This window comes from Pan paniscus, chromosome 2 (genome assembly GCF_029289425.2).
Source record: "Pan paniscus chromosome 2, NHGRI_mPanPan1-v2.0_pri, whole genome shotgun sequence".
Lineage (NCBI taxonomy): Eukaryota > Metazoa > Chordata > Mammalia > Primates > Hominidae > Pan > Pan paniscus.
This window is the reverse complement of record NC_085926.1, coordinates 153,934,930-153,954,550: the sequence shown is the minus strand read 5'-3', so window position 1 is coordinate 153,954,550 and position 19,621 is coordinate 153,934,930. Positions and strand designations below refer to the sequence as shown.

The 19,621-nt window shown below is 39.7% G+C and overlaps 1 protein-coding gene across 1 annotated transcript; it reads right to left on the bottom strand.

Annotated features, from left to right (window-relative positions):
* LOC100989688 (vomeronasal type-2 receptor 1) lies at nucleotides 1-19,198 on the bottom strand. Its single transcript, XM_055110877.1, is given in 8 exon segments — nucleotides 1-1,019; nucleotides 3,715-3,781; nucleotides 3,783-3,839; nucleotides 6,984-7,050; nucleotides 8,437-8,570; nucleotides 10,826-11,117; nucleotides 17,530-17,747; nucleotides 19,127-19,198. Coding segments are annotated over 8 exon segments (1,926 nt in total).
* Between the last annotated feature and the right edge of the window lie 423 nt (nucleotides 19,199-19,621).

Genomic DNA, 19,621 nt, shown 5'->3' with positions numbered 1-19,621 from the left:
TCATTGCAGCTTCAAAGGACACATGTAAATCAAAACTCTGTCATCCAGAACAGTTGACACTGTGGTATTGTTAAGCTCACTGCTCACAAAAGCTGAGGTCAGTTGGATGCAATTATCTGTGGTGGAGACTCTTCCACAAACAATTTCATTGGTGTTCCTCTCTGGCCTCAGCAAAATAATGAGGCACTTAGGAGCAAATATACAACCCAACAAGCCATAGCTGGATGCCAAGATTGCAAATATTTCCACAGCCACTTTGAACTTGCCTTTGGTGCTCAAATAAACAGGGACAAAAGAGATCCAAATGATGAAAAAGACAAGCATCCCAAAGGTGACGCATTTTCCTTCATAGTAATTATCTGGTAACTGGCGAGCCACAAAAGTTGTAAGAAAGCATAGCAAGGCTAGGAAGGCATCAATTCCAAACATCGAGTACAAAAACTCTATGGAAATTTCATTGCATCCCAGAATGATCTTTGTATTTTGAGGTTCCATGTTCTTGTATACCATGGGAGGTTCCAATATCAAGTAGGCTGTACATATGCCAATCTCCGCTAGAACAGAGATTAGCACAATGATTTTCCGATAAAGGGGGTGCATGGATGTAAGTTGAGTTTTGGATTTGGAAATTCTGTAGGCTAAAAACAGTGAACTAGTCTTTCCAAGAAGGCAAGACAGGCAAAGAGAAAAGCCCAGTGCCAGAGTGACCTGGCCAGCCATGCAGGACCAGTTGTGTGGCTTGTCAATGAAAAGCATGGACGACAGCAGCATGATGATCAGAGAAACCTGAATGAGAAAGCCCAGCTGCCAGTCATTGGCGTTCACCAGGGGAGTGTGCCTGTGTATCACATACACAGCTGTGACTGCCAAGACCACAAATGCCCCAAAGACAGAAAGAATGACAAGTGTGAATCCCAGGGCCTCATCATAAGCAAGGTATTCCACGTCTTTCAGCACACACTCGCTCTTTTGTGCATTTGACCAATAGTCTTCACCACATTGTTCACACTCCCTTTCACCTATTGAATGAAGAACAGAGAATTGACTGTAAAGAAATCCAATTGTCCCCTTCCACTGTGAATACCCCAGAGCCCTCATAGTTCTAGAGTGGGGACTTCTTGAAAATCCCTTTGTATAGAATATATAATATCTCAACAGAAATAGTGATAAAATGACCTTAGAGTGTACAGATAATGTTACAGATTGAGAATTATTTTCAGTTTTGGAAAGTCAGTCTCGCTTCTCAGTTTCAGGCTTTTCTGCATTGGCCTTTTCCAGTAACAAGCTTCTTTCTTACTACTCCAGTTAGCTAATTGAGAAGAGTGGTATGTATCCTCGTAAACCCAAAAACAATCCACAAATGAAAAAAAAAGTAAAAAAAAAAAAAAAATTAAAGCTACTGAGGCAAAACAATTGAGAGAATTGTAACAGGAATAAGGTTGATTAAAATACAAATGTTTTCTGTCTTTCATTCAATATCACCCTTATGAAAGAGAATTTTGTCTTTGCTTACTCAGAGCTTTTCCCCTCTTCACCCCCCAGATGCAGATTTGAAGGAATAGGTAGAGAGTAACTGAGGATAAGAAGGAAAACAAGGCTGGGTACAGTGGCCCAGACCTGTAATCCCAGCACTTTGGGAGGCTGAGGTGGGTGGATCACTTGAGCCCAGGAGTTCGAGACCAGCCTGGGCAACATGGCAAAACCTTGTCTCTGCCAAATAATACAAAAAGTCAGCCGGGAGTGATAGTGTGTGCCTGCAGTCCCAGTTACTTGGGAGGCTGAGGTGGGAGGATTACTTGAGCCCAGGAGGCTGAGTTTGCAGTGAGCCAAGATGGTGCCACTGCACTCCAGCCTGGGCGACAGTGCAAGACTCCGACTCAGAGGGAAGGGAAGGGGAGGGGAGGGGAGGGAAGGGAAGGGAAGGGAAGGGAAGGGAAGGGAAGGGAAGGGGCAGCAGTGGAGGAGGAGGGGGAGAAAGAGGAGGAGGAAGAAGAAGAAAACAAGGAAGAAGCAGAAGAAGGAGGAGGAGAAGAAGAAAGAGAAGAAGGAAGAATAAGAAGAAGGAGGAGGAGGAAGCAGGAGGGGGGAGGAGGAGGAGGAAGGAGGAAGAAAGAGAAGAAGAAGGAGGGGGGAGGAAGAGGAAGGAGGAGGAGGACGAGGAAGAAGAAGAAAGAGCAGGAGGAGAAGAAGAAAGAAGAAGGAAGAAGAAGGAGGAGGAGGAAGACAAGAAGGAGAGGAAGAAGAAGAAGAAGGAGGAGGAGGAGGAGGGAGGAGGAAGGGGAGGAGGGGGAGGAGGAGGAAAAAGGAGGAAGGGAAGAAGAGGAGGAGGGGGAGAAGAAGGAGGAGGAGGGGGAGGAGGAGGAGAAAGACAAAAGGAGAAAGAGAAGAAGATGGGTAAGGGGAAGGAGAAGGAAAAGAACCTACATGGTGCTTACTGAGAAGGTTTAGAGCATTTAGCTGGGTGGAGGCCCTAAGGGAGAATGTCAGAACATAAGAAAAGGCTATTTGATATGAGTTTATAGTAGACTGTGAAATTGATCTCTTTAATGTTCTTTGAAAGATGCAGGAAAGATTGCAATTCCTGTTTAATCACTTTTAACTGCTGTACTGGACTTCCCTGGATGTAACTCTATGCAGAGACTGGGCTGTGTAGGGTCCAAGGAGTTGTTCAGGTTACATAGTTCTTGTTTTCTATTTTGGGAAAATGATACATTCTCAATTTTTTTTTTTTTTTTTTTTTTTCCGAGACGGAGTCTCGCTCTGTAGCTCAAGCTGGAGTGCAGTGGCGCCATCTCAGCTCAATGCAAGCTCTGCCTCTCGAGTTCACACCATTCTTCTGCCTCAGCCTCCCGAGTAGCTGGGACACAGGCGCCTGCCACCACGCCCGGTAATTTTTTGTATTTTTTTAGTAGAGAACGGGGTTTCACCGTGTTAGCCAGGATGGTCTCGATCTCCTGACCTCGTGTCCGCCCTCCTCGGCCTCCTAAAGTGCTGGGATTACAGGCGTGAGCCACTGCGCCTGGCCCTCAAAATTCTTTTATAAAGAATTGCTATTGAGGGCCATTTGACAAAAGACAAGTACACTTTGTGTTATCTTTAACAGAAGGTAGAGATAAAAATAAACCTGCTCCGACATGTTTCACAAGACCGAGCACACTAAACCCAATTAAAATTCTGGTCATAAAGAGCAGCAATTTGGCAGGCCATAGTGAAGAATTCATAGAGCAGTAGTTACAGAAATCATATGTCCTACAAATTTTGAGTACTTATGACCTTAAGCCAATTGCCTTTAGAGATGAAATTTTAGATCTTATAACTCCAAATTAGAGCTAATTCAATAAAACATAGTACTATAAGTCCCCTGTCTTCCAATTATGAATATAACTAGCATTTAATTTATTTCAGAAACAAATAATTTTAAATATTTTTTATGAATCCTACTCATATTTCACATTTCATATATTTTATTTTGCATTTTCCTCTATTAACTTCAAGGTTGTAGGTATTTTCCCAACTGTAGCAGCTTTAGAACTGAAACACAATACTATGCTTTTTTTCACAGTGCACAAAACATCCAATAATTTGATGGATTTTAATTATTTTTGTTATAAGTTATTCACACCTATTTATAAAGAAGGCTCCTTAGGCCTTCTTTGCAAAAACATGTTTGATCTAATAGCATCCTCATATCAATGAAGAAATTACCATCTCAACCTGGTTTCCGTGACACGTGTCCATCAGCACATGGGATGGAGTCAAAGCAGCATATTGGTTCCCCCTGAACGAATCCCCTTCCGAGTCCCAGGAGGACACACATCAGTACACACTGAATGGGGAAGCTAGCAAAGACAAACATGATGTATTAACAAAGCCCTTTGTCTCTAGTACTCATGAGGCTGAGAAAGTTTCCATTTGAATTTCCATGGAAGCTTTGCGATTTCCTGGGAAACCCAGGATGCCTGAGTGAAGATAATGAACAAAGAAAATAACAACATGGAGAACGTAGAGAAGAATTTTGCTAAAGGAGAGTCTCGGTGTTGAGTCTAGAAATGCAAAGCTAATTCTAAGCCTCTTCTTTCTAACCTTGGGGATCCAGACCAGGCTCCATGCCTACAGGACTCTGGGGATGAGATCATTTGACAGGTCTGTTCCTGCTTGTGAAGGACCTATGATTCCAAGAATCATCTTGAAAGCCTAAAAAATATTTTCCTTCTGCAAGATCATCCCAAAATAGTCTTAAAATCAAAGCTGTGTCATGAAGGGTCAGTAGAAAAGAACAGTGAAAGATCTGCTTTATCAGAAAAATGGGGAGGGCAAAAGGAAAAGCAGACAAGGCATAGCATTGAAATATTTTCTTGCTAAACGAATTTCAAAATCTCAGTAGTAAACCCAGGCCTCCTTTTACATTCTACATGGATGTGTACCTTGAAACCCAGAATAAATGCAAGGTTTGTAAATAGTTTGTTTCTTAATCCATTAGGGAGTTTCCTGTTTAAGAAACAAAATGCTTTTCCATTAAGCAAAGAATCATTTTGGAAGATGCATGATTACACTTATATTTATTTTAGAAATCAGAATTTTCATATGTTGAGTTTTCCAGAGTAAAACTGAATTAAATAACATAGAAAATATTACCAATCTCTGAGCTAGGTTATGGTACATAACATTACAGAAGTATGTATACACAATAGATAAGCTTCTTATATGTTTTATACATATATATCTGTAAAATCATATTTTAAATGCACCTTAAGGAGTAGCTATTACAGGAAGGAGTGATAGCAAGGCATTCTCAAATTCTGAAAGATGAACAATAAAATCATCACAGAATGAACTAGAATTCCTTGCCCTGATCCAGTCTTCTGGAAAGAGCTCTTGATATTCCCTTATGATTATTATTATCATTTTTTTTCCTCTGTTGCCCAGGCTGGAGTGCAGTGGCACCATCTCGGCTCACTGCAAGCTCCGCCTCCCGGGTTCATGCCATTCTCCTGCCTCAGCCTCCCGAGTAGCTGGGACTACAGGTGCCCGCCACCACACCAAGCTAATTTTTTGTATTTTTAGTAGAAACGGGGTTTCACCATGTTAGCCAAGATGGTCTCGAATTTCTGACCTTGTGATCTGCCTGCCTCGGCCTCCCAAAGTGCTGGGATTACAGGCATGAGCCACCGCACCTGGCCTATTAGTATCATTAACAATGAGCTGATACCTTTTTGTTCCATTTCTCAGTATTCCTTCCCTTCTCAACCTCTGTGATCTAGCTGCCAGCTCACTCACCTCACTAAAACTCTTCTTGCCACGTCTGAGAGATTTTCCTCTGGCCACATTTTCCTTCAGCTTTCTTCAATACTTGACACTTTTGATCAGCCCCTCCTTGAAATGCAAGCTACCTTGGCTTCCCTTGGGTCCTGGGTTTGGTCCTTGGTCCTCTGGTTTTCTCTCTTACTGTAAAGCAGGTCCTTCATTCTCTTGTCTTCAACCAGTATCTCTATAGAAGTACTCCCAAATTTTGATCTCTAACACCAACCTTTCCCACCTGATCTCTATTTAATTCCATATTCTAAACTTCCCATATGTTCCTACATTAAGATTCCACCATCACCTCAAGTTCAACACGTACAGAACTATCCCATAAACCCTATTCCTCATTTCTGTCATCAACACCACCTTTCCTATCCATCATCTCCAACCTGATATTACTTGCCTGTATGGACCCTCTCTTCCACTCAAGTCCACCTTCTCACCAACCACCAGACTCAGTTTACCATTATGACTTAAATCATTATTTGTATTGTCCTCTAATTGTTTCATGTAACACTTCCAGGTCCAATCCGTCAGCAAATTTGATGTCTTCTACCTATAAGATATCCATAAGATATCCAGAATCTAATGACTTTTTGCCACCTCCATCACATCTATCCTGGGCCAAGCTACCTTCATTATTTTGGATGATTTTATGGTCTTTTAACAGTCTCCTTGGTTCTGTTCTTGCCCCTCCACCCCACTCCTTCCACTGATTTGCAGTATGGCAAACAGAATGATACCTGAGTCAAATCATGGCCCTCCTCTGTCAAGATTTTCAGGGTTTCCCTTCTCACTCAGTGTAAAAACCAAAGTCCTTCAAAAGCCAACAGGGCCCTGCATGATCTGTCCCTCTCTAACCTCTCTCACCTCCTTTCCTGCTCTCCCTCTCTTTCACTCTTTCCAGCCACATTGACTTCTTTTCTGTTCCTCCAAAGTGCCAACCACACGTGCCTCAGGGTTTAGAAGGTGCTGTTCCCTGTGCTGGAAATATTCTTCCCCTAGATAATGCATGAACACACTTTCATTTGAATTTCTGTTCAAATGTCGCTCTAGCGAGGCCTTCCCTGACTACACTATATGGAATTTCAGTGCAACACTCCCACAGCACTCCCTATCTCAGTCCTGCTATTTGTTTCTCCCTGACATTAACATCCTTTAAGATACAGTATAATGTCTCTATTTGTCTTGTTTGTTGCCTACTTCCTTCCACTGAAATGTTTATCCCATTAGGCCGGGATTTGTTCTGTTTTGCCCACTGACGTATCCTCAGTTCCTATGCACATATGCTACTGTTCTCAACAAATATTTGCTCAGTTAATTAGGGGCAGTGGCCTTATTTTTGCAATGTTTAACCCAGAGTTGGATTTATAGTAGATGCTTAGTAAATTTGTATTGAATTACATTTGAAGCAATTTCATTATACAAACAATCCCAATTTTACAGTAAAAGATAAGAAAAATAAATTACTGTACCCTAATGAAGATTATTAAAAGAAAAATCTATTATTAGATTTTACTATTTTTCTGTCAATTTTCAGTAGAGCAAGCATTCTTTGAACCATGTATATGCAAAGAATAACATCTTCCTTTTCATGTAAAACGGTATATTGGGGACCTACTATATACCTACCAAAAAGAATACAAAAGTGAAGTCTCAAGCCCATTCATCAAGTAGCTCACCATTCGGAGAGAGCTCTGGGCCACATAAGATGGCTTATAGCCTAGACTTAGGGCAGCTCTGTCCTTTCTGCAATGACAGAAGTGTTACATATCTCTGTTGTTCTATATGGTAGCTCCTAGCTACATGTGGATATTGAACACTTGAAATGTAGTTAATGTGACTAAGAGCTGAATTTTCCTTTTATTTTATTTTAATTAATTTGCATTTTAAAGCCATCTGTGGCCGGGCATGGTGGTTCACACCTGTAATCCCAGCACTTTGGGAGGCCGAGGCAGGTGGATCACGAGATTGAGAGATCAAGACCATCCTGGCTAACATGGTGAAAACCCGTCTCTACTAAAAATACAAAAATTAGCTGAGCATGGTGGTGTGCGCCTGTAGTCCCAGCTACTAGGGGGGCTGAGGCAGGAGAATTGCTTGAACCCAGGAGGCAGAGGTGGCAGTGAGCCGAGATCTCACCACTATACTCCAGCATGGCGACAGAGCGAGACTCCGTCTAAAAAAAACAAACAAACCAACAAACAAAAACAACCTATCTGTGGTTAAGCCCTACTGTATTGGGCAGAGCAGGTTCTAGATCAAAGGCATAAAATGCTGCAGAGAGCTCTGGCCCCTACAGTGGTAAACACTGACAAGTGGCTATTTTTACATCTACCCAAAATATATTCAAATGCTGCTTAAAGATAGACCAATAAACTACTGTGTATGTGTGCATATCTATATTCTTTTGTGAGCATGTATAAGTCTATAGATGTTTATTGCTACACATAGAAAGCAGAGAGGAATAGTCTGACAGACAAAGATCTCATAGGTGTCTGGTACAGCATAGGAACTCAGAAATCTTGAGGCTTTTTTTCACTTATTTTTAGATGCTTTCCCAGCATGATTTGGAAGACTGTTTGGGGATCTCAGATCTGAGCTCAAGAGGGAAGATACGTGAAAAATAAACAGGATGAAAAAAGACACCCTTTCCTCCATAAGAAAGTCCTGTGTCAGCAAACAAAAAGCATTCTCTGGCTATGCTGACATCACTTTCATCTCTCTCACTTTTCCTGGTTCTTCCATTCTGAGATTCACATGGAAAATGAAATTGCCAATTCTTTTTCACTACCCTATCGATTTACTGTAACTCTACAGTTCATCCGGAAGTAAACATGGAACTGGATTATCCAAAGCTCTATAGTACTGGGCCAGGCACAGTGGCTCACACCTGTAATCCCAGCACTTTGGGAGGCCGAAGTGGTCAGATAATTTGAGGCCAGGAATTCGAGACCAGCCTGGGCAACATGGCGAAACCCTGTCTCTACTAAAAATACAAAAATTAGTCTGGCATGGTGGCACACACCTGTAATCCCAGCTACTCAGGAGGCTGAGGTAGGAGGATTGTTTGAACCTGGGAGGCGGAGGTTGCCATGAGCCAGGATGGCGCCACTGCACTCCAGCCTGGGCGACAGAGTGAGAAAGTGAAAGTGTCGGATACGTTTTACCATAGCCTTCGACTGGATCTTATCGCTGGCTATTACACGAAGACAAGATGGAAACTGGTATTTGTCACTAAGAATCACACAGGTAGAGGCATAGCCCACCTACTATTGAAAATATTCATGCAGCTATTAGAAAGCAATAGCCAAATCTCAAATTACACATTTTCAGAATATTTTTATTGGGGAGGGAGGGAACTTAACAGTTCTTCTCCCTTTATTTTCATATCTTTCTTTAGACAAAAGGATTTCTGGTCCTTTCCTTGCTCAGTGGATGGGAGGGTAGAGTGTTGGAGGGAACACTTTGGGCCTCCCTATGGACTCTTTCAAATCCACTTCCCCATACCCCAAGGAAATCGGAGGAGCTGATTATTAATACGACATTCAATGCCCTACTTTTCACAAGTGGGATCACAGCAGTGAAAAGGAGGCCATTTGCTTTTTCTTCTATGCACCCCACAGACAAGGGGAGTGAATCAAGCCATCCAGGCTCTTCCTCAGATTTTACTTCTCATCCACATGGATGATGGAGTGAGTAGACCCACAATCCATTTGGCAAGCCCAATTCTTCTCTCTCTCTCTCTCTCCCTCCACCCCTCATCTTCCACCTCCCTTCCCTCCCTCCTATCGCCACTTTTCTTTCCTTGTTTTTCTCTGCCAGGAGAAAAACTTATGAGTATGTAGATCCCAAGACTTAACTTGAGAAAGGTGGTAGAAAGCACCACTTTAGCCTCGCATCTAAGCCCTGTCATCCAACAGAGATAGAAGCCCTAATTTTATAGGCATTTGTCTAGATAAATGAAGAGACACTTTTTCCCATTTTGCCAGTGATCTCTGTATGTATTTTCCAATAGTGGGAACTTAAGAATAGAGGTCAAATGATCATGAATTCCTCACCACTTTATATGCATTTCCACTGTAGCTTACCCTCAACCTCACTGACCCTACAGTTAAGAACATATGGACACATTTTTCCCTATCCCATCACATTCCCATCTCATGATATAATATTAACACACCACCTTCAATAGGATCGCCCATATTATAATTCCATAGCTCAAGATTGTCAATTTCTTCATGAGTGCCAGAATATTCTTGTTTCCCGTTTCTTCTACCCCATGTCCTATTTTCACTCCAATGGCTAAAGTTTACATTCTTCTTTGGAACCATGCAAGCAGCAACATTGGAAGCCCTATGTAGGAAATAATCTTATTTAAGAAGCAGAGACACGTGATATCTAATTCTGGATATATATTTTATCACTGTAAGATCTTAGAGAAGTTACTTAAACCTTCTGAACCTCAGATTCCCTATAAGTGAAATCAGGGTAATGATATCTACATTTTAAGATTGCTCAATATATACAATGAGATAACAAATGTGAAAATGTTCATCATACAGATTTCTTTTACCTTTGCTGGATATTTACTACAAGCATTTAATGAGAAAATCTATCTAGAGGTTTCCAGCCAGTACCTGGAAGACAGAGCTCACAGCAGCAGCAGTTTGAGCTGCACGAAGCCCACACCTAAGGTGTCAGTTGTGTCACCCAACCTCTCTTCTTGGTTCTATTTCTCAGTACTTTCCTCTTCCCTCTACATCCGTATGTGCAGCTTTATAAGAAATACTCTGGAAATGCTACTTTATACAATTATTTCAAATTCTTTCATTACTTCAGCAACACAAATAAGCTTATCATCATTCACATTAATAAGTCATGACAACTGATACTATAATGATCCATCATTAGAAATAATGATAGAGCTATATTTATATTTCCTTAATAATCAATTTTTCCTAAAATAATCTCTTCTTATGTTGAAATGTGTCATTGTCTCCGAATTTAAAATAACCTGTAAAGTTAGCATCCTCAAAACCCTAGCCATCTTGCATAATTCCCAGGCCCGCTTCAGCATGTTAGTGCATGAATCAAAACGGTCATGAATAATAAGCATTAATATAGGCAAGAAACAAAGTGAGTTTCTTATACCATCCATTGACCAACCAACACATATTTATTGATCACCTACACTGTGCTCCACACAGTGCTATAGAGTATTATGACTAGTGAGTTGTCAACAAACAAATCACTGGGTCACAATCTCAAGCCAAAAATTAAAGTAGCATGCCAAGGGATGTAGAAGAGTCTCAAGTCGCCTCTAAGTAGACATCAATTCACACTTGCTAAGGCCTGACTGAACATAGTAATTAGGGACAGCAGCATCACCACCATCCCTGTTTGTCTCTGCAACTTAACTCAGCCTCACCTGAGCACCTTGCTATCTGCTGCAGTTTCCACAAGCATGGTTTGTGTTGTTGTTGTTTTTTAAGTTAGTACCCAGCACAATAATCGGAGATACCTGAGGCAAATAATATAACCCTAGAATTCTTGAAGCAGGAACTGATAAGAATGATCCACCTGCTCCAACAATTCCTGCCGGAAATGCTCCAGTGCTGTTTCTAAAATTGGGCCTGTTTTCTTCCTGCCCTGTAAGAAATACCAAGACTGCTTCCACTGATTTGGAGATGGTAAAACAGGTATCAAAGATCTGATAGCCCAAAGTGATGTTGGGCAAAATATCCTTCCTCTTATTAATCTCCTTGATCATGTGGATCATGGCTTTCCTCCAGCGGAATCTCTGAAAGTTAAACCTGAAAAAGAAATAGACTTTGTAGGTGATTAGGTGGATCTTTGAGGGGAAAAGCAGCTTTTAAAGCATTTTGCCAGAACATCAGCGGGCACCTCACTTTTCTGAGTATGTTAGTTTTTCTTAAATGATATTACAAACTTGAAAGATTCAAGTATGAATCATATTCATCGTTGATTGATTTGGGCTGAAAAGTACAATTTTTGGATGTTTTCTCACTCTGTATATCTTTCATATGCTATAATCTCCTTAAACTCCTATATCTTTTCACAAAAATATTCTTATATTCATAATTCTATCCACCAAACAGGGCCTCCAATAATCCCTCAATACATTTTCCCCATTAATTGGAAGTCCCTGGTGTCGTATGAGTCTCCTCTCTCTCCAACTTACCTTCTTTTGCTTTTTTCTGGACATTAATTATAATTATAAAAGTTATGTAAATACAAGGAAATACTTATGCTAGGAGCACCTAAAAGCAGTACATAAAATTTATATATACTATGACTCCAATTACAATAATTTTTCTGTCCGTAATTTCATTGTTAACGTTAAGAGGTTTTTAATTGAAGATGTCTTTTTCCTACCACTCCTAGATATAACCATAAATAAAATACCTCCCCCTTTCCATTTCCTAGCCACTAAAAGGGGAATGTATTTCTCTTGCAGTCCATCACCACATTTGCTTTTTAATTCCTTCTCCATTAAGAAAAACATTTAACATTTAATTGCAAACTCTATCTTCCCAGTGTTAACCAAATCTTAACCTATTTGAGAGCAATTTCCCCAAGACCTTCTTTCCTTACTATCTTCTGTAGCTATAGTATCTAACTCTATGTCTTCTATTCAATAAGTATTTTTTAAATTTAATATGTGATAGCAAATAGCCCTGTTGGCAGGGTGGAATTTTTCTCCATGTTTCTTTAATTGGGTTTTTAGTTTTGTTTTGTTTTTCATTTAATATGTAGTTATTGAGTTCCTCTGGTGATAGATACTGTAAATACAGTCGGGAACAAGATAAACACAGCATTGTCTAAGCAAAGAAATAGAAAAGTAGCCATGCAATTTCAGCACAAAATGATAAAAACAGTGATGGGTTAAGCCTGGGAGCTATGAAATACAAAGAAGGGGCACCCAGCTCTGAAGGAATTAACAGCCAAGCTGAGGCTTAAAGGACGACAGAAGAACAGGGGAAGAGTGCTGCAAACAGCATGCCCGACGGCGTTACAACAAGAGAACATGTCACATTCAAGGAATGCAAAGACCAGTATGTTTGGAAGAGACAGTGTGGGAGTGGCTGTGGCACAATGAAAGGGGAAACTGGAAAACCAGAAGGTGCCAGAACATGAAGGGCTTTATCATCCTAAGATACTTAGTTTCCAAATTTACACTAATGGCAATATATATTTTTGAAATAAATATAGCACTATCATTTTTAAACTAGAATAGCAATACATTTCAAGAACTAGAAAAATATGCACTGGCTGTAATTCCTCCATCCATGAAAATTTATTTGAACAAACTGTTTTTCCCAAAGGAAAAAGCAATATGCCCCAATTGTTCATTACAGAATTATTTATAATATTGAAAAACTGGAAAGAACTTACATGATGGAAATGTTTTTTGTTATTTTAAAACTATTAGAGAAATTACACAGCAGTATATGTATAATATTGTGAAACGTGCAGTATGCAAAGTTGTTTCCATACTATAATTAAAACTACATGTATAAATTATACTAACATTTGGATAAGGATTAACAGGGAAATTTTTTAAAATGAGCACAAGATAATTACTGGAAAGGTGGAATTTGGGGTGATTTTTCTTTGATTCATTGATTTCCATTATGATATTCACAGTATTATTATACAATGCATACATTTTTTCCTCAGGAAATTTCTCTATGTCCTACCTTTGTTTAGATTAATGAAAACAAAATTAAAATACTCCCTTCCTCCTTCCATTTTGCTGCCTTTCTCTTTTCTAAGCAACATTTTCCAAATAATAGCAAATCTTCCTCTCTGGCCATATTTAAGATCAGTTAAAGTCATAGTTAAAGTCTGGCCATACTTTAACTGATGGCCGGCCAAAATTAGCCTATTGTTAAAATTGTGGGTTTCAGAATGAAATTTCTCCAAACTCCAACTTGAATTTCTATATCAGTTATAGGTGAAGGTTAACAATGCCAAAGTGAAATTATCCAGCTTAGGCTCAGCCTGGCTGCTAAGTACCTTGTAGGCCAGGCCTCCTGTGAGAACTCTCCCACTGGAGAAGTTGCGTCTCGTGGAGGAGTAGAGAGGCTCGGAAAACACTGAGGTAGAGATGGGAGGAAACAGTTGACTCCTATACGTGAAAATGAATTATATAGGCTCTAATTTTGAAGAACTATATCAAAAACTTTTAAGACATGAAATGTTTCTGATATTCATAACGTATATTTAGGATGGATTCATTAAAATGCTGAAGAACATTTGAGTCTTATAACACAAAGATGAGCAATTTGGGTTTCAGACACATCAAGCTTGGAGACAAGCAGAATACACACAATGCCTTGCACCCTTACAAAACGGATCCACATTGAGAACCAGGAACTGGCTTTTTAGATTGCCCGGACCACATGCAACCACTTTTAAGAGAAGAGGCAATCAGTAGACACCAACCCTGAGATGACTGGGCTGCCAAATGATCAGACGTAGATTTTGAAGCAGCTATTACAACACTGTTCCATAAGGTGAGGGAAAACCCTCTTAAAGCAAATGTAAAAATACAAGTCTCAGCAAAGAAATAGAAGCTATTTTAGAAATGGAAAGAAATAGAAATTTTAGAAATGGGAGACCACCCAGCTTAGTTCATCCTTTTGTGAAATCTGCCCTGCAGACCCCAACCACTAACTCATCTTCCACTCCTTCTCTTCTATTGTGATGGAATCCTGATGGCAGGTGCTCTTTGTGTCCCAAAGAGCTCTGATATACCCCAGAACTCCTGTCTATTGTAGAGACAACTTGCTTTACTGCTTCTACTACCTACCTCCTCTGTACAGCTCATTGCACTTGCACATGCACCAACTAAACCAACTTTCTACACGTGAGGCAATGTGAGGCAGTGCAGAGTTCCCCAAATGAAGAGTTATGATATCAAATAAATTTGGAAAGTGCTGCATGCTTAGCCCTTTCTTAGACATTCACAATGCTTGTCGTATCCTAAATGTTTTATGATGTCTTGGTAGTTACCCAATTTTATCCGAACCCAGAATCCTTTTTTCAAGGAGCATTTATCCATTTGGAAAATATTCTTAAGGTGGACATGCAAAACACTTGGCTGATTCTGAGAGCCTGAAATAAACCCACAACTCTGCCCTATGCTTTCCATGTGACCTGTGTAAGCCATTTAACTTTCTTGAGCCTTAGTTTCCTCATCTGAAATGTGGACATAACATCTTCAACCAGCTGTTTATATATATATATATACATTTTTTATTATACTTTAAGTTCTAGGGTACATGTGCACAACGTGCAGGTTTGTTACAGAGGTATACATGTGCCATGTTGGTGTGCTGCACCCATTAACTCATCATTTGCATTAGATATATCTCCTAATGCTATCCCTCCCCCCTCCCCCAACCCCAAAACACGCCCCAGTGTGTGATGTTCCCCTTCCTGTGTCCAAGTGTTCTCATTGTTCAATTCCCACCTATGAGTGAGAACATGCGGTGTTTGGTTTTTTGTCCTTGCGATAGTTTGCTGAGAATGATGGTTTCCATCTTCATCCATGTCCCTACAACCAGCTGTTTTTAAGATTAAATGGGATGTCTTCTGTACCTAAGAATGAGTTAGCACTGAAGAAACATTCTCTTCCCAAGAGCTTCATCCCAGAAAAACAGGCCCAGATCCAAATTTTTTTTTAATTTTCTTAATGTCCAGAGTGTCAAGAAAATCAAATAACAAATACATGAAGTGAATAAATGCTATTGCTTATTTTCTCACAATTTTATGAAGAGGTTAAAATCAGCTTACTGATACCTCTCTGAGGCAGGTTCTGAGCTCAGGCCCTCATCTCCACAGGCCCTGCTGACTCTCTGGCCTCAGTGTCGGCCTTTTCTGTTTCCTGCTCCCAGATATCCCCTTCTGGGTGAATATTGAAGCTGTACCCATTGCTGGCCTCCATCCTATGGGACAAACTGGCTTTCTTCCATTTCCTTACTTGTTATATTTTCTAGAGAAAAACTTTATATGTGATCTTTCAAAATATGAGAGAAAACAGAGCCAACTCCTTACAACTTTCTGAAGAAGGTAAATCTTATTGTTTCCATACAATACATTTTTATCTTTCTCTTTCTCAACTCTTAGCACTTACCACTTTCTTGTTTGTCATTCCAAATGCCTCTGCCTCTTGTACTATTCTCTGACTCTTCTGATCTTCCACTATGGTAGTTCATCAGGCAAGCTCTCTCCCTAAATTCTCTTCAAAAATGTCCTGTCCTCCTCTCTCTGTCTACCTTCCCCACATTTCCATTCCCTTATAGCAAGAAGGACCAACTGAAAAATAACTCATCCTTTTGGGTGAATAACTAATAGTCACTGTCTGCCCCTGTCACTTGCCAATAAACTGTAGAATTTTTAGGACTAAAAGCCAACTTAAAGGCTGTGGTGCTCTTAGTGCTCTCTTGTATCTTACTCTCCACTTCTTCCTGACAATAAACAAGAAGTCACAGCTTAGAAATTTGGTACTTTGCCTGTTTTCACAGTTCCTAACTCCTGCAACTACTATTTGTTTTACATACCTGTATTGGGTAGGTTTGTCTTATATCACTTATTAACTTATTAAAAGCACCTTGTATTTTCTTTCATGTACACATATATCAAATGCATATTGTAAAGCCAAGCAGTAGCCACTCAAATCCTGGTGGTATTGATTATGCAAATCCCAAAATATTCCTGATAAGTGAATTATTTTCAAAATGGGATGTAGTTACTTCTCATCACTATTGCAACCACAATGTATATGTCAAATTATTTTTAATGAGGAGGAGTGGAGTTTAATTTTAAAACATGTATATTGGCTTTTCCATTTAACCTTCTAGGAAAATAACCTTCAGAAGTTCCAATGCAGAACAGACAACAAATTAAATGATTCTGTTTATGAAATATTAGGGCATATATTTTGCCAAACTTTACATTTTCATTTTATGTTATTAAGGATTGAAGAAGAGAAAAACTATGATAAATAATGAACTGAGTCTACCATAATGTAGCTGTAAACAAAAGCCTTTCTCATCTTTCTTCTTTTGGCTTCACAGTAAGAAAAGAATTAAAAGATCTAGGAAAAAGATAAGTAGAGACTGATTACAATCCTTTCTGCCAACAACATTATGGTTGTTCCATCCACTAATGGTATCTCAAATATGGGGCATAAAATATAATCAAAGGACAGTAGCTGTAATTAGCAAAGATTTAATGTGTAAGAAATTATTTAAATTTTTTTACAATATGCATTTACAATTTTAATAGCCATGCAGCATCATAGAAATGCTTCCTACACAATATAACATGCTAAATATAAAATTGTGTCTGTGCTGTGGTCACAACTATGCACAAATTATGGATGCATTTTTATAAAGGGCTGAGAAAGCATATAGGAAAATGAAAAGATCTGCTTTGTTATGCGCATAGAATGGTGGATAAATGTTTTATTTTTAATTTCTAGTGTTCTTTTTATAGCTGAAGTTGGAGGGTGATCTAACACATGTTTGCCTTTATTATAATGGATTACTAGCAAATTCTGATTATCAGTCATGGATCCCATTTCTTTACATGACAACTTGGAGTTAGGGGAGTGCAGGGCAGAACCCTCACAGCAGCTGAAAGAATCTTGCCATTAACAGTAGCTCAGAAATAAGTTAGTGTTCCCACACTGTGTATTTTCACTTGATGAGAGTTTAGTCTATAACAATGAATAATAAACCTGCAACACTGCAACTCTGCATTAGGGCTTCTCAGATCTTAATGTGTACATGAATCACCAGGAGGTCTTGTTCAAATGCAGATTCTGATTCAACAGGTCTGGGAATGTAGCCTGAGATTTTACATTTCTAACAGTCTTGGGTGAAACTGATGCTGCTGGCCCACAGACCACCCTCTGAGGAGCAATGTTCTGCATCATATAAAATCCACTTTTTTTTCTGTCTCAGATACAGAAGTGGAAAATGACCCACTTGAGACGAAGCTTTTCCAGTTTCTAAATAATCCTAGAATGTCCACCTAAGGGAAACTGAGGCCTAGTAACAGGAAGTACCTATCCTGCATCAAAGAGATAGGGTCGGGGTCCAGGCTAGTATCACGGGTGCCAGTTCCAGACTCTAACCCCCTACACCCACCACCTGCAACTGATGTAAAAAGAAGGCTAAAAGAATGGCTTACCCTTCACATTTTGCTGATGCTGGCTCCAAAATAGACTCATTTGCTGGGATGGTCCTGGAGTCAATAGGAAACAGTCCTCCAATAACAAGGGAATGGTTTTCGGCATCTACACACTTGCCCAGCAACCGGCAGGTCCGTTCTTCTTCTTTCTCTTCTTTGGCTTCAGAGCCCAATTCAGCCCATAAAAATGCAAGAAATTCTAGAACCAAGCATTTCCTCTGGTGACCATTTTAATAAGGTGAGTTTGGGGGAAGTGCCCAGTGTTGAAATTATACAAGTTTTAATGAGGCACCTTGATAGAGCTTTACAGTGACTGTGCCTCATCCCAGGGGACTCCGCTTGCTGCTATTTGCTACATAATTGTCATGTCTCAATCAATCAGAGAACCTCGCACTCGCTTGCAATTTATGGATCTGGACTAGGAGCTAAGCAATCCTTTTGAAAAGAGACTCATAAAAGCCTCTTTTATACCTAGAAATAATATATAATAATATAATAGTGGGTTTTGCATTTAAAAGAGTCATTTCATTTTCTAGAAATTGTTCCTTTCTTGTTTAACATATGTCAGCTTCAATCATTCTCACTTCGGCCTCTCTTGTGGGAGCTTCTCTTGCCCCAAAGGTGAGGAAGGGCATCCTGCTTCATCACAGAGTATAAAAAAGGTGACATCAGGCCAACCTCTCTCCTTCAGAGTATAGAAAAAGTTGAGTGGAAAACCATGAGATTTGGAATGGCATACATCATTTTTTGTCTGTGTTCTGCCACTTTCATTAGCGTGGTGGTGGGAAACTTACTTAATTTCTGTGCCTCCCTTCCTGCCTCTGTGACTAGGGGATAATAAACTACCTTAGAAACTTTTGTAAAGCCCGTAAGAGGTCAATGAACATTTTTTGTATGCATCATTTTCTTTAATCTACACTTTAAGGCGAAGTGTTGCCCTCAGCTCACATTGCTGCATTTGTCACTGGTGAGGCTTATGTCCCTGGGTTTCTTCCTGAGAGCTCCTTCTCCTCCCTTTCTTGCCAGGCCTCTCCTAGAGGTGTCCCCCAGTCTTTCTCCAGGTCAACTCACCATGGATTCCTGGTCCCTCGTCTTGCTCTTTGCCCCTCTCAAACATTTCCCCTCAGAGTATAAATTCACAGAAATACTTTCAGAATACAATCCACCAATATATGAAAAATCTGTATACCCTTTGATCATGTGATTTTACCTCAAAGTATTTATCTCAAGGAAGCAATTAAGATCCACACAAACATGATGTATAAGGATATCGACTACAGTTTGATTTATAATAGTAAAAAGGCAGCAAACTAAATGTACACAATGGGGAATTTTTAAATCAATTATGATTTATTCACGTGATGTAATGCAAAGGAGCCATTTAAATCATATTTTGGACAAATGTTTATGAATTAGGGAAAAGTTCACAATATGCTTTAAGTGAGGATAACCAATTTTAAAAGCAACAAACAAAATGGCATTCTACATTTCTAAAATTTAGCAATATTTTATAGCTGTCTTTCACCTATACGTTTCCATTAAAAGAACTAAAAGAAACCACTGCAAACCAGATGTCAAAAGAAAGGAAAAAAATTACCTTTCCCAGTACCTTAACAAACCAATCATTTTCATGTTTCTGTGTTCGTTTCCAGTTCAAAATGACAGTCATGCAGTGCTTTTCAGTGCTATATTATGTGATTTTAATTTTTCATCTTTACACTTTTCTACATTCCCCATCTGTTCTACAACACAATTATACTCCCCACATATTCACCACGCTGATATTATTAACATTACCAGTCAGCTGGGACCCACCTCCCCTTCCACAGGAAGGTCATCTCCTTCACCTTATCCTCACTGAAGGATTTCCTATTTGTTGTCTAAGTGTAATCTCCACCTGACCTGAGAAATCCCAAAAAAGGGTCTCCCATTACTACTTGCTGGTGAAATCCTAGGCCCATGCTTCAGTCTTCCCATAGCCATCTGCCTTCACAAGTGAGCTAGCAGATGACATAGCCCTGGGCCCTGACTGAGTGACATCACAGTCTGTCAAATGTCTCACAAGTCTCAGTTTTCTAAAGTGTGGATGCTC